Raw genomic sequence first — 15,371 nt, 5'->3', positions numbered from 1 at the left:
GGTGACCAGGTTTCTTTTTTCTAGCACCAGTGAGTTTTTCTAGCACCCTGGCTTATTCTTGGCATCTCTCCTTTGACACTTTCTATTCAGGACGTGGTATCTCCTCCCTCGCTCAATATGGAGTGACAGCAGTGAGTTCAGGAGGGACTCAAGGGCTAGGGGGTGTGTGGGGAGCTGTAGCACCCAAAGGCGGCTCTCTGGTCTCCAGATGAGGCTGGAGAGGGCTGCCCGCCTTCCTCTGTGGGCAAAAGTCAAGAGGCCAGGCTAGTGAAGGGCTGGGAACGAGTCTATCGTTTCTGCAATGTCTTATCCTGTGCCGTGGGGACGGGCCCACAGGCACCTCTCCCATGCCCAGACATACTTCACCCACCCTTCTGAGGTGGCTCCCAGCACACGGCACCAACCCTGCCTGGAAGAACTCACAGAGGAGGGCATGGGGAACACAGGTAAAGTAGTGTAGGGCACCGCCCGCTGGGCCGGGCTCGGGGCCTGTAGCTGTGGGACCCTCAGCCGGTGTGGGACCCTTCCCTGGTGTGGGACCCTTCCCTGGTGTGGGACCCTTCCCTGGTGTGGGACCCTTCCCTGGTGTGGGACCCTTCCCTGGTGTGGGACCCTTCCCTGGTGTGGGAAGCATGCCTTTTCCTCAACCTCTCCACTTGAGATCTTTCATACCTGGGTGGGGGCATGTAAATGCGAGGCTGGTGAATGGAGATGAGGCTGGGGAGTGGCTGTGTATTTCAGTAATGGCAAGGACTGACTCAGGCTGGGCCTGAAGAGGTGGTGACCTTCCCTACTTCACCTGGAGCCTCGGCATGGCCCTGCAGCTCTGCATTCACCACCCCAGCCCCAACACCACAGAAATAGAACAGGGCTTCTTAAAGCTTTTGTTACCATTTAATTATAACAGAGCCAAAGGAAAGGGACTCCTGAGCCCTGGCCATCTGGGTGACCACCAGACAGCTAGGCTCTTGCTACCTTGACTGTCTGAAGTGCCAAGGGGACCCTTAAGACCCTTTGCCCACTTCATGGCCATAGTGTGAGCGGGAGCCAGAACTGGACTCCAGGAGAGGATGAATGGAGAGACCTCCTAACACCCAGATCACTACCCAAGATGGCCACAGTTGGTGTAAGTCAAACTTGTGTCTCCCATTTCCCTTCCCCGCTGCTGGCCTGGGACATGTCTTTTTGGTCCCTAGGGGGACAGAAGGGAGAGGCAATTACCTCACAGGAGGTATGGGTGGGTTTCTAACTCTGTTGGTTCCCCTCATTGCCTCAGTTTCCCAGCTGAAGAGCTGGACATGCAAGACAGCAGGGACTCTCCCAGAACCGTTGCCTGGTGAGCGCTCATGCTTCCCCAGCCCCTAGAGGTAGGAACTCTTCAGGTCTTGGGATTGGTTCAGGGGCCTGGGTCCCCCAGCCTATGAATGTCCCATCTGAGTCTCTCTCACGGGCAGCGTTAGGTGCTGTGTCTACTCTGGACCTGGAGCTCCTTGTTATGGGGCTGCCTCACAGGCAGTCTTTAATCATGTTCCCCTATTTCCAGGCACAGGATCCCCAGAGGGCACAGGCTACAGTGACTCAAGCCCATAGCAGTACCCAGCAGCAGGCTTCAGGAGACCTGGGCTCAGGGCAGCTCAGCACTCTGTGACACGAGGGAACAGGCATGCCTGCTGCTCCCAGCTGGTGCTACACATTAATAGAACTGTCACTCAACAACACGTGTGTTGGAATTGGTCACTCCAGGCAGCTGTCACTCCAGATAGCTCAGACCCTGGGAGCCTTTGCTGCATTGTAGCCTGCACGTTCCTTTTGATGGAGGAATGGACCGGTGCTCTCTGCGGAGAGTCTGTAGGATGCTAACAGCTGAAGCATCTGGTCATCAGGTCAAAGTGGCCAAGAGCAGTGTCCGTCCTCATGCCTTGGAGGCCGGGGACCCTGAGGACCATCTGCTGAGCCCCTACGTCCCAAGGATGAGGCACCCAGCCTTTCAGAGAAGACGATGGTGGCATACTCTGTGTGTACACAGGGGGTGGGGGGCTCTGGGGTCTTCTCACGCCCCGGGAAGTCCAGCTCCTCATAGGCCACACTGAAGATAGATGCTGCAGGAGGGCCCTCCTTCTACAAGGGAACAGGAGGAAGAAGAAAGAGTCGTCTGTGTAGTCAGCTGGGGTGGTGTGTGCATCCCATAATCTCAACCACGCCCCATGCTGAGTTTCCAGTCTGCCGCTGGATTTGGGGCTCTTCTTAGAGACCTCAGCCATTGAAGCTGGGACCTAACAGTTGTCCCTTCCCGCCCCTCCCCACTGCCCTCTGAGATTCAGGGTGCAGCCCCCCTTTTTTCTCTGTATTGTTTCGGACACTGTCCTGGAACTCACTTTGTAGACCAAGCTGGTCTCGAACTCACAGAGATCTGCCTGCCCCTGCCTCCCGAGTGCTGGGATTAAAGGCGTGCACCACCAATGCCCGGCTGGTGCAGTCCCTTTGTTTCTGGCTCTGTTTCTACCTCTAAATGGTCCCTGGTCTTCTTGCAGGTTTAGAATTCCAAAATGTGATGTTTATACTCGTCTCTGCCCAGAACAGAATAAGCAGTGGCGATGCTGGACAGGACAAGGCTATGCACTCTGAGGATCATCACGATACAGCTCTAAGGTCCTGGCTCGAGGTGTGAGCTTAGTTCCCCAGGCTGCAGCCCCTGAGCCCCACAGTCTCTCTGCCTGTGCCAAGCCCTGGGGTAGAGTGTGATGGACCACTCAAGAAAGGGGACCCGGACTCACCAGAGGCTGTTCTTTTCTTCTAGCTCTTCTGGCCTCTGTAGAGAAACACACTCAGAATTAGAGGGTAGCTGCTGAGCCCTCTTCCCCGGTGGAGGGGATGTCTTGGCAGTATGTGTGTGCGTGCAAGCACTCGTGCACACATGTGTCTGTGCTTGGAGTAGGGGTTTCAGGCCCTGAAGAGCTCTAGACTGTGGGCTGGTACCCGTGCCCTTCCCATTTGGTAACTGGGAGTTCCCACTTGGATCATGAGTTGTGGAATATGAGCTTGTCACAGGGACGGACGCAGATCTCTGCCCTGTCCCCTGGAGCACACCACACATGGCAGCCATGCAGCAGATATCATCTGTGACTTCTTAGCTGCCTGATGGCCAGGGTTAGCTAGGTGGTTCCTGGAGATGGTAGAGTAGGAATGGCCCATGTGTGACAGGAGCCTGACTTAGGCCTTCCTTCCAGGCAGAGAAAATGGCAACTTTCTCCAGTTGTTTAGTAAGAAACCAGCAGCCTGGGGCTGGCTGTGGGTGGGGTGGCCCCTGGCTCTTGTAGTGGTCAGGGTCTGTGGGAAGTATGATGACACGGGGCCCTTCTGACGGTCAAGGAATGTGTGAAGTACGGTGGCCACAAGGGTTCATGACAGCCAGGAGCCCCATGAAAGGCAGAGGGTAGAGTGTTGGCAGGAAGCCTAGTGGGTGGGGAATGGCCTGAGGGGTATTTGCAAGGCCTGAGGCTTCGATTTGGTGGGGCAGGGGCCGGGTTATGATGATCCTTACCTGAAACACCTGTTGAGCAGAAGGCAGCTAGGACCCAGGCCAGCAGCAGCAACACGGGGACACCCACTAGGACACTCATGATACCAATGACCACGCCTTGAAACTGGCCTGCTGGCCTGGGTGAGGGACTGGGGTGTCTTGTTGAGGCCTCCAGGATTCTCTCTACAGGACCACAAAGGATAGAGTTCTAGGATACCCACAGTGTATTCTCTTTGGGGGCACCCATCCTGCCTGCTCCAAATCCACTTTGGATAGGCAGTGACTGGCCACCCACCCTACTTCCTTAGGCCCACCATCCCTTGAAGATAAAGGGGCACCTGAGGATTTCCAGAGAAGAGGGGGATGGACAGACAGGGTCCTCAAGGTGCGGGGCAGACCCTCAGATGGGAACCCAGCAGGTCCCTAGGGAGGAGGGGTCCCCTGTTCAGGCGTTTCCAGCTGCACCTGTTACCACCAGCTCTGCTCCAGGGCTCTCCTTGATTTGTGTCTTGGGGGGCAGGGAGATGGCCCCACAGAGGTAGATGCCACTGTCATTGCGTCGTGTGGCGAGGATGCTCATGCGGAAGTCATGCCCGTTGGCTAGCTGTGTGATCTGGAAGCGGCTGTCCCGGACGGGCTGGCTTAACCCTTTGCAGAAGGCGGCTTGTTTTACAGTCTGGTTGCTGGGGCTCAGGCGGTACCAGTTCAGCATAAGGTCCTCGGACCAGTTGGAGAAACTGCAGGTGAAGGTGGCGTTTGATCCCTCTGACACGGTGAGCCAGGCTGGGGAGAAGGTGAGCGGCCTCCAGGACCCACTGGAGACCTCTGAGATGGAGGAGAACAAACACCTGTCAGGACAGGGTGTGTGCACCCTTTCTGAAATCCCTGGGGAGAGGAACGGTTCTCTTAGACCCACCCAAGGTCAGAGTCTCCTAAGAAGTTTCCCTGCCAAGGAGCCTGTAGCTTGTTGTAGGCTGTGGGTGTGCAATCCCCAGCCCCAAGAAACAGGGCTCGTCCTTTAGCATAATTTAACCTAGAGACTGAGGCTTGTCACTGGCGTGCTTATTTCTGTCCTTTGAGAATTTGGATCCCCCTGCCCCCAATGTCTTTACCTGTGCAATGTTTCCCAGGCCTGACCTGCCCAGCCCAGCTCTCGCCTTCTGGTCGGCTGGGTTAGCTCTGTTTGAAGGGTCAGTGGGATGCTGGAGTGGGAATGTGAGGACTCGCATGAAAACCACTTTGGAGGTAGTGTGTTCCTTAGCAAACTTGGGGTCCAGGCTGTGTCCTGGCCCAGAGCTGACAGAGCTGCCCTGGATAACAGAAGTTAGAGGGCAGCCATGTCTTCCAGTCACATCAGAGGTCACAGCCAGGAGCCTCCAAAGATCAGCTGTGTCAATGTCCCTTGAGTGGACAGAAGGAGAGGTTCCATGGTGCAGGACTCCCCGAAGCAAACACTGGGTGGTGTGGCTCCCAGGGCTTTGTCAGGGATGCCCCACCCATCATGCGGGGCCTCAGTGGCTCTTCTCAGCAAATGTCTGTATCACTGACAGGCTTCTTGCCACATACATGCACGCTTACATACAACTTCGCTCCGTACTCTGTGATGCCAGCAGCTAAACCCACAGTCGAGTACACAGGACTGGCCAGTCAGAAGCCCCAGGGTCAAGGGAAGGCAGATTTGGTGAGCACACAGGGAACAGCCACAGAGACCCCCTTGCAGATGCTCTGGCCTCAACGCCGGCTGTGCTGCCAGCTCTCTTTGGCCTTGGCCTATGCAGTCATTTGGCAACTGGGACTTGTAGAGATATGTCCCCAGCTGCACCCTTTCTGGCTCTCTGCCCTCTCCTCTCACAGACTGAATAGTCATATAGTGAGGGAGTTCTACCCAATTGCAGGGCCCAGGGAACTGTACTGCAAACATGGCAACCATCTCCAATGCGGGCCATTTGATTATCCTTACTGGGCATCGTTCCCTCCCAGGGGTGACAGAGTCAGGCTGTGTTGCCATGGCTAAGGTTACAGCCTCAGAAGACACAGAAAGAGCAGGGACCACATAGGGAGAGGATGAACGGAAAAAGTGAGGGCCCAAAACAGCCAGCAAATGTGGTATAAGAAATCAGCCGCCTCCAGCTCAGAAAGGGGGCCAGAGATACTTGGTGAGTTATCATCTGCAGTGAGCCACAGAGATTCTTGGTGAGTTATCATCTGCAGTGAGCCACAGAGATTCTTGGTGAGTTATCATCTGCAGTGAGCCACAGAGATTCTTGGTGAGTTATCATCTGCAGTGAGCCACAGAGATTCTTGGTGAGTTATCATCTGCAGTGAGCCACAGAGATTCTTGGTGAGTTATCATCTGCAGTGAGCCACAGAGATTCTTGGTGAGTTATCTGCAGTGAGCAAGAAGACTTCAGCAGAGGGAGGCCCGGAGACACCCCCACCCGGGAAGAAGCAGGACTAACATTTCCCCTCCTTGATGTTCTCGGCTCTGTATGGATGATGGATAAACACTGCTGGGCCCTGCTGATGATCTAGGGCCACTTGGATTTGAGGGTGGACGTGGTCTCTGAGCCAGACCTGGAGCTCCTCAAGGGCCAGGGTCTCTAGATCCCATGTAGTTGGTGAATCCTAAGTCACATGGTGCTAGGCAGCCAGCAGACCATGTAGGTCTGTGTGGGAGAGGAGGACCAGCAGCATCAGGGATCCTCAGAGGGGCCAAGCCCAGGCTAGGGATGGCCAGGGTGAGATCTCCCCAGCTTAGCGAAGGTTCTGTCCCTCCTCAAGAGGCAGCACAAACACCATGCGGCTACAGTATACTCTCTCTCTTTGGCTTGAGATGATCTGTGCAAACCAGACTCAGCCAGCATGCCCCAACACACTAGTGTCAGTGGAGCCCTTCATCAAACACACAAGTCCTTTCCAAGAGAGCCCCGGCACTGTAGTAAGGCTATGCACACATTGGCAAAGGAGACGTAGCTCCTCACCTGCACCTTCTAGGCTCTGTCAGTGTGGTCTATGGTCTCCCTTCTTGCAACTAGAAACCCGGGGTCCCTTTCCAAGCGGTAACCTTCAGTCTATACAGCATTACCCTGACCCCCAAATCCACCACCACAGCCACACACAACCACCCATCTCCATACAGATTCCCAAGACTTTCCATGGTCATGAGGACTAGAAAAGTCCCCGGAGAGCCAAAAGGCATATGCCTCTTCTTTGTTCCCAGCAGGATTGTCACACCCGTCCAAGGGCAGTTGTGGTCTGTGAACACACCGGGCATCTCTGTCCGGTTGTCACCTCCTGTCCTCTGACGGGATTCATCCACTGGGCTTTGGGACCGTGGCATGTCCTCAGGGAACCACCTGCCACCCTCCCTCTCAAGGTTGGCCCCTAGGTTGCCCCAGATGAGTTGTTGGGTAGACATTTGGTCATGGATTCCAGAGTCCCCTTGCCCCATCGGTTGTTTGGTTCCAAGTCTTTCCTGGTCCTGTGTTTAAATATATGGCAATTTGAGTGACTTTTCTTCTCACTGACTCTTTGCTATCTATACTTCTGGTAGCGGGACTGTCGACTTCTCAGATCTCTGTTCTCTTGTGGGTCTCTGCCGATGTCCACGCCAGGGCCTTGTCTCTCTCTGTCTAGGTGGCCTCCATGCCCCTTCCTCCCTCCTCAGAGTAGTCCCTGCTCCCTCTGTGCCCCACAGCCTCTGCTCCTCTGCTCCCCTGGGAATTCTTTTCTTGAACTGGCATGTGCCTCCCTTCAGTTGTGCCTGTGGTGGGCTAGCGATGACAAGGGTGGACACTTGCTCACAGGGGCACTGCTCTGCTTTGGGGATGTGTGGGAGGGGCTGGGTTTGGCAAGAGAGTGCCTCTGGAGGTCACAGGTGGTAGGGTGATACCCGCAGGCGTTCAGGTCAGAGAAAAGCGCCACCCAGGAATGATCAGGCCCCCGAGAGAGCTGGAAGCACCTCGTTGCGTGTGATGGCAGTTAGGTGGGTCAGCACCAAGCATCTCCTGCAGTCCTGAGAAAGTGAGATAAGTACTGAGGCCCCAGGCAGTACTTCTGAGTCTCCCTTTCATGCTGTGGGAGCATACAGGCAGATGAAAGTGAAGTGTCACTGTGGTTAAAACACATAACGGTGGCTTCTTTTTTAAAGACAGGAACTGGCTAGATAGCCGAGGTTGGCCTTGAACGCACAATTCTCCGCCTGCTTCCTAGGTGCTGAGATCACAGGCAGGAACTGTCCTGCTTCGATAAAGACAGACACTTCTGCTTAACCCAGGAGTGGTGGGTGAGTGGAGAGGAACTGTGACAATACTGACTTCTGGGTACAGTGGGTGAGGATGGCCCCGAGTCCCTGCACTATGAGTTCCAGCAAACTCTTTTGATGTTGTTTGCACAATTAGAGATTTCACAGGAGGGAGGGAGGAGGGCTGGGGAGATGGCCCAGCAGGTAAGAACACTTGGTGCTGGGAGTTTGGGTCCTTCACACCCATGTGAAAGACGGGTGTGGCAGTGTGTGTTTGTAATGTCAGCATCATGGGAAGTAGAGACGGGGCATCCTGGGAAGACACTGTCTCAAGGGAATAAAGTGTGTGACAATGTAATACTTTGAAAATATCTCTTACATTTTAAGAGACTGAAAATTTTGTTGGGCCTCACAGCCAGAGTTAATTATATACCTTGGTGTCACTTAAGATTTAAGACTGCTGCCCTACTGTGTACCCAACCTGTTTATTTAGCCTGCCTTTGAAATTTTTTTCTTTTGGTTTTTAGGACAGGATTTCTCTGTGTAGCCCTGGCTGTCCTGGAACTCACTCTGTCTATAGAGTAGGCTGGCCTTGAACTCAAGAGATCTGCCTGCCTCTGCCTCCCAAGTGGTGGGATTAAAGCCTTATGTCACCAAGCCCCACTTCAACTTGCCTTTAAGGTAACAATATAGCAATCAACCTCACTTGGCTTGGATTTAAGAGAACAATGTAACAATTAACCTTACTTGTAAGTGTAATCAACTTTTACAATTTAAGCAATGCATAATGCAATCTTAAGTTGCATTCTCTTCCATGCCCCTGACTCAGATAACACATGTGTGCCATTTGCTGAAAGCAGCAAATACAGAGGTGGAAACATTCTAACATCTGTCACAGAGGTCGAAAGCATCCATTTGTGGGTATTGGTTGATAATGGCACTTATCATCTGGGTTAGTCAGTCAGTTGGAGCCAGTGACTCAATCCCTTGTAACACTGTTAAAGATTTCTGCCAAGTGTCCCATTATCTCTACTGTATGACACTTTTTATGCTGGTCCATAAAGACAGAGCAAAGTCCTTTGTTAGGGACAAACAGACAAGAGAGACAGACAGACAGACACGCGCGCGCACACACACACACACACACACACAGCTCAGACAACAGATAGACACCGCTCACAAACACGGACAGCCACAACACACACACTGAACAGAGGACAGAGACATAGATTCAGACTCACGCAACAGACGGATGGAGAAAGACATGTGGAGCATGAAGTGGAGAATTCTAATCCGGACTGTCTCTTGGTTGAATGGCTCCAAGGGAAAGTGAGTCAATTTCTTTCCTTAATGTGACGCTGATGCATTATTGGTGCCTCAGATTATTCACTAATGGGTATAATCTGCACAAAGGTAGGACAATAAAGCCGGGCATCTTCCTCCGGCCACCACACAGACACACACACACACACATAGGTGTGTGCACCCACAGACACCCACATCCACACCCGTGTAAGTCACCCAGGGCTGTGGAGTTGGCTCAGTTGCTGAAGTGTTTGCAAGCAAATGTGAGGAGACTGATTTACGGCACCTATGTAAGTCTGGTGTATCCATGCACGCCTATAACCCTGGGACCGGAAAGGCAGGGACAGGAGCCTGTTGGAGAGCTAATTTGGCTGAGTTGTGAGCTTCCGGTTCAGAGAGAGATCCTGCCTCAAAAATTAAGGTGGAGAACAATTAAGTAAGATACCGGATATTAACCTCTGACCTCCACATATATGTTCACACACACGCAATGTGCATGTACAGTGATGTACACACACACTCCTTTCACATGCCAGTGTGCATGCCAGTGAGATTTGGCCCTTTTTCAAGTCTCTCGTCTCGTGGGCATCTAACCAGGATCTGGGAACCTAGAACAGACTGGAACCCCTTTTGGGGATGTACCCAGAGCAGAGCCAGCCTAGTTGAACTCACCCCTTGCCCTTCAACCTAGTGAGGTGTGAGGACCAGAATGTAATGTAAAGGGTCCCTTTCCCCTGCCCAACCTATCCTAGGACTCCTGCTCCTGGAGGCCCAGTGTACGCATGCCGATGCTGGTGAGTGAGGCTCTTCAAACCCACTCTTGTCTAACTTACTTGGGAGTTTTTACCCCATAATCACGCCATCAGTGAGTGTCTGTGCCCAGAACACTAACCCTGAAGTCATATACTAGAGATACTGGGAAGGGAGAGCTCTGGAGGCAACAGGGTGTCCACTCACAGACTGTTGGATCATGTGCTGGAGAGAGAGAGAGAGAGAGAGAGAGAGAGAGAGAGAGAGAGAGAGAGAGAGAGAGAGAGAGAGAGAGAGAGAGAGAGAGAGAGAGGAGAGAGAGAGAGAGAGAGAGAGAGAGAGAGAGAGAGAGAGAGAGAGAGAGAGAGAGAGAGAGAGAGAGGCTGGGCTGTAAGACAACATTTGCTTGGTCTGCCCTTCTCTAGGATTTCTGGAACTGCTTTGGGACTCTGCAGTCTTCCCACTGGCAGGAAGGACTCACTGGAGGTCACTCCTTGACCTCAGACTCCTACCTTAGGAGCCCTGAGATGATTAAACCTTATTCTTCACAAATCACCCAGAATAACAGAAGAGGGACTAAGCGAGGCTCTCTCCTCCAGGGAGCATCCCTGGCCTCCTTAGCTGGTGCAAAGATCTGCATAGAAGCGACAGGGGTCTTCTTGATTTCCCTGAGCTTGCTCTTGGATTCATGTACAGAGGTGAGCTCATGGGTGAGTGGCATGCCGAGGTTACCATGCCTGAGCCTGAATCTGAGCCTGGAGGGTCACACAGCAAGCTCACTGCAGATCACCAGCTCCTGTAGGCTGAGGTCAAATCATAACCACACAGAAGCATCCCATACCTTATTTAGACAAGATTCATCTGGGACAATGAAAACATGGTCAGGTGGGTGACAGGGGTCTCCTTATTCATTACAAATAGATTGCATCCCCAATTTCCACCTGGAGGAATGTCCTCAGTGTGAGGATCTCAGACGGGCACCTCCAAAGGCATCAGGACTGTAGTTTCAAGTAGCCGTGTGATGCCCCAGATGGCACTCCACCTTTCCTGCCTAAACTACTAAGGGCACAGGCCAACCAAGCCAAAGGGGAGGCGGAGGACCCGCAGACACTCAGCCAAAACCACGTCACCCACAAGGGTCCCAGCCAAGGAGAGGCAAGCCAGCCGGAAACACAATCTCAGAGCTCCAGCTGTATCTAGGTGGGAATATGTCTCTGGGGGACTTCCGGGGATGAGGGAGGGGTGAAGGGCTTTGTAACATCTGCTGCTGATGCAGTGATGTGAGGAGATGGGATTTGGGGGCGAACTATTCCTAGACTCAAACTGGCATCTTCATTCCAGCACCTTGGGATGGAACTTTGCTAGCAGTAGGGGCTAGCTATGGGATTAATTAAGATAAGGTAGGAGTAGGGCACGTCTCAGCTAGCGGGACTAGTGCCTTCGTAGAAAGGGAATTTTGGACACTGACTAATGCATCAGGATAAAGGTAGAGGTGGGGGATGCGCCTAGGTACCAAGGAACCCAAAGGTTGCTGGGAAATTCAGAGGCAGGAGGGGGACCAGGAACATACTGGCCCATGGGGACTGAGGAGCCCCTATCTTGAGTTCCAATTTAAGGCCCTGAGCCTGAGACAGAGCTTCCTAACTTGCTTCTCCGCCAAGTGAGGTTGTGCGCTGCTGACCTCAGCACCTGGGAAATTAGTGCTGGGCAATCTTTCGTTTGAGACTGGCCTGGGCAATCTGATGAGACATTGCCCCCCAAAAAGGTCTGTATTCTAAACTAATATCACAACACACACACACACACACACACACACACACACACACACACACCCCTACCCCTATCCATTCATTATCATCTGTCTATAACTGTTTTCTAAATATCTATCCTTATACCCACAAATTAGTGTAGCTCTCTCTCACCCCTTATCAAAGAAGGTTCTTTTGCAACATAAGGAGGTGATTACAGAGATACCCAACTGCTCAAAATGCAGAGAGTAAGTGACAACTCCAGCTGATACATTTGGAGCTCAAACCCTAGACCTAAGGCTCAGGGCAAAGCTCAGAAGAGAGTGTGGAAGGCGGGTCAGAGCTGGAGGCCCAGTGGACCTGATGATGGAGAGTGTTCCCTAGACACCACAGGGAAAACGCACCCATGAACTTTCAACCAGACTGAACACAAGACTAGCATAATCATAACACCAGTTGCCGCACAGATGTGAACAGAGGGAATTCCACATGCTCTTATCCCCATATGAGGCGCTACAGGAGGTTAATGGCTTTTGGGAGAGAGGGAATCAGTTGCCCAAAGACAAACTCCCATGAAGGCTGTCCAATCCCAAGCGGTCAACCCTGAACATGTGCACGTATGAGCAAAGCTAAATGGACTTAATAAGCTATATATGCAGATGTGTATGTACTTATTTTTATGTGGATACTTTTCAAAACTATAGCTTTTAAAAAGCAAGTCTGACTTTAAGAATTGTGACTTAGCCGGGTGGCGGTGGTGCATACCTTTGATCCCAGCACTCAGGAGGCAGAGGCAGGCAGATCTCTGTGAGTTTGAGGTCAGCCTGGTCTACAGAGCGCGTCCCAAGACAGGCTCCAAAAGTTACACAGAGAAACACTGTGTAAACAAAACAAAAAAGGAGAATAGAAGGGGAGGAGGAAGAAGATGAGGAGGAAGAGGGTAAGGAGGAGGAAGAAATGTAGAAATGTGTCTTAGGATGAGTTTGGCAGTGGTCTGATTAAATATTTTTTTTTGTTTTTTACGAGACAGGGTTTCTCTGTATTGTTTTGGAGGCTGTCGGTCCAGCCCGGCCTCGAACTCACAGAGATCCACCTGCCTCTGCCTCCCGAGTGCTGGGATTAAAGGCGTGCGCCACCACCGCCCGGCTGGTCTGATGAAATCTTATGACCCACGAGGTATAAGAAATGCCTCAGCTGCTAAAAGCTGGGGCTGTTCTTCCATTGGACCCGGATTTAATTCCCAGCACCCACATGGCAGCTCACAACCATATGTAACTCCAGTTCCAGGGAAGCCAATGCCTTCTTCTGGCCCCAGACACCAGGCACACACATAATGCACAGACACACAGGCGAAACATCTGTACACAAAAGATAAAATAATAAAATGAAAGAACAAAAGAAAAAATGTAGGTGAGAAAACGGTAAAGAGACTGAGTGGCTTGCCGAAGGTCACCATGCTCACGGCTTTACTGACTAACTTACAGCTTTTTCCGAAAGGGTCTGCCAGCAAGGCAGCCCAGGCTGGCTTTGAACTTTGGACAGGCATGCTCCACTATGTCTGCCTTTAGAATAGATACAGGATGGTCCGTTGCCAAGCCTGAATTTTCCTCACCTTAGTCACTAGGCAGCCATTGTTGAGGTTGGGGGACTAGTAAGCGTGAGAGGGGCTGTCTGTGGGAAGGAAGAAATGTCCTGGACCCAAGGTCCAGCTCTGCCAAGGGGCAGGGCACTCACTGGTCACGTGAAGTGTTCAGTGCTATTTAGATGGCGAGAGAGGCATGCCAGATTCAGGACATTTGTCAGACACAATCTAGAGTTGGCCTGCATAAATACACTCGTCTTTCCGTATTTCGTCATGATGTTGCATTTGGGGGCATGCCCAGTGTGCCAGGTCACCAGAGTGAGTCACGGTCCCCTTTCTGTCTCATGTCCTTCTCCCTTTGCTTCCTGCCCTAGGTTCCCTCAAGGGACATCTTTTATCCAGAGGGCCTTGGATCATCATTTCCTCACCAGCCCTGACAGCAGTCCAGGGGCTCTCCCACCAGGGGCCAGCATGGAAGAAAAGCATCCCCAGCCTCCCAGCCAGCCTTGGCCTGCATCATGGAGAGGACCTACAATGATGAGCACCTAGCTTCCAGTCCCGCCCAGCTCTCACGAGAGTGAAGAGGCCGGAGTCAAGGTGACTGAGGCGTCGTATGAGCAGGGGGCATCATTACAGGTAAAACATGTCCCAGGGCAGCACAGGGTATAAACTTGTCTGGATCACTCTCCCATGCTCGGCAGGAGGTCTGACCCAGGAGCTAGGTGACTCCAGGAGCTAGGTGACTCTTCCTCTAGCCCTGGGTTCCCAGTGAGGATGGGCTTAGTCGAGAGAGTAGAGGGCAGAGGTCAAGGGGTACAGCGGGGTGAGGTGGAGTTTTCGCTGTGAGGAATTTGACTAGGATTGCTGTACCCCTCGATCTCAACCTCCCCAGAGTCCACCACAGACGCTATGAGGCCAGGAATGTGCAGACTGGAGTCCTCCAGAGATGTCAGCACAGGAAGTCACCAAGCCCGTGAGGACACACAGCTGATTACACCCTTGGCCTTAGATCGCCAGTCATCTCTCCAGTGTGTAAGGCAGGCCTCATGTAGGGATGTCCCCAACTATAGAAAAACACAGGGAGGGCCAAGGACACCAGCACCTGCCAGAATCCTGAAGCAGGGCCACAGCTGCCAAGGCCAGAGCTCTGGCCAGACCCGCTAGTGTTCCACAAAGAAGGACATAAAGAATCGGCTGAGACTGGACAAACGTTCAGTCTACCTGAGAGAAAGTGGGGAGTGGGTCCCGAGCCCTGAAAGGCACTCCACCTGTAAAAACCCCCGAGAGCTGAAAAAGGAGCCAGTCCGGGCAACCAGGGGCACGGGCGCCCCCCGAGTTCAGGGTTCTTACATCCAGTAACAGGGACGGAGGATGACGACGGATTCTTCAAGCCCTGGCCCAGCCACCAACCCTGATCCCGCGTCCCTAGGAGCCACATACCTAGAAGCCACCCTGCTTGCCAGCTGAACTGCAGCACAGCCCAAGTGAGTGTCCAGCACACCTGCGGGACCCACATGCCCAGAGCCCCTGGCTGTGCCTCCGTCAACCGCAGCTGTGGTCTCCTCCTCCTCGGCTGCTCTGGCAGTTGTCTCTAGCGGAAAGGAAACTGTCCTGGGTTATGTTGGAGGGAGGAGACCTGTTCTTGGCTCCCGCCCCCTCTTCCTCCACCTCCACAGAGGTGGGAGAATAGGCAACGAGATATGGGGGAGGGGCAAGGAAGGGGGATGGAGGAGTGGGAGGGAAAGATGCCTGGGAAGAGCAGGTAGGGACCAGTGAGGGAGCTGTGGGGGGAGGGGAGAGAGAGAGACAGAGAGAGAGACAGAGACAGAGAGAGACAGAGAGAGAGAGAGAGAGAGAGAGAGGAGGGGAGAGACCAGCTGCCCTTCCCTCCTGTCGCACTATGGGGTCTTCTCCACTTCAGGCCCCTCCTGTGGACAGTTTTGGTCCTTTGCATTCACTGTATGCTGATCCCTAGTTCCTGGGGCTTAGGGAGCTTGAGATCAGGGCCAGACTCTTATCCCTTTGAAGGATGGGCCTCCTCCCTGGCTGCAGTGAGGGTGAACAGGAACCTTCTCCTACCTTGTCTGACATGTATGACCTGGAGTCCCTCGAGCTGTGCCTTAGTCCTTCACTTTTGGGGAGCGAGAGCCCAGCCATCCCCATCTTCTCTGCCTGATGGGTCAGAGAGGCCTGGAAGGGCTATGGTGAGCCTCTCCTGGTACC

The 15,371-nt window shown here is 53.0% G+C and overlaps 1 protein-coding gene across 1 annotated transcript; it reads right to left on the bottom strand.

Moving 5' to 3' along the window:
- Positions 1-875: 875 nt before the first annotated feature.
- Positions 876-14,755, bottom strand: Pdcd1 (programmed cell death 1). Its single transcript, XM_005077183.4, has 5 exons — positions 14,589-14,755; positions 3,986-4,345; positions 3,542-3,703; positions 2,775-2,809; positions 876-2,118 (listed from the first exon to the last, which is right to left on the bottom strand). Exons 1-5 carry the CDS (start codon positions 14,662-14,664, stop codon positions 1,885-1,887), a joined length of 867 nt encoding a protein of 288 aa, XP_005077240.1. The 5' UTR covers positions 14,665-14,755; the 3' UTR covers positions 876-1,884.
- Between the last annotated feature and the right edge of the window lie 616 nt (positions 14,756-15,371).

This window comes from Mesocricetus auratus, unplaced genomic scaffold (assembly GCF_017639785.1).
Source record: "Mesocricetus auratus isolate SY011 unplaced genomic scaffold, BCM_Maur_2.0 Super-Scaffold_100010, whole genome shotgun sequence".
Classification (NCBI taxonomy): Eukaryota; Metazoa; Chordata; class Mammalia; order Rodentia; family Cricetidae; genus Mesocricetus; species Mesocricetus auratus.
Note: the sequence above shows the minus strand (reverse complement) of the source record. Positions and strands in the feature narration are given on the sequence as shown.

Bases quoted from the DNA above. Each gene is read 5' to 3' on its own strand.
- Pdcd1 (XM_005077183.4), bottom strand. From the start codon at position 14,664: ATGTGGGTCCCGCAGGTGTGCTGGACACTCACTTGGGCTGTGCTGCAG. The intron at 3,704-3,985 runs GTGCAGCTGGAA...GTGGTCCTGTAG, and splicing joins AGCAGAGCTGGTGGTAACAG to AGAGAATCCTGGAGGCCTCA. The intron at 2,810-3,541 runs GTAAGGATCATC...GTTTCTCTACAG, and splicing joins CTGCTCAACAGGTGTTTCAG to AGGCCAGAAGAGCTAGAAGA.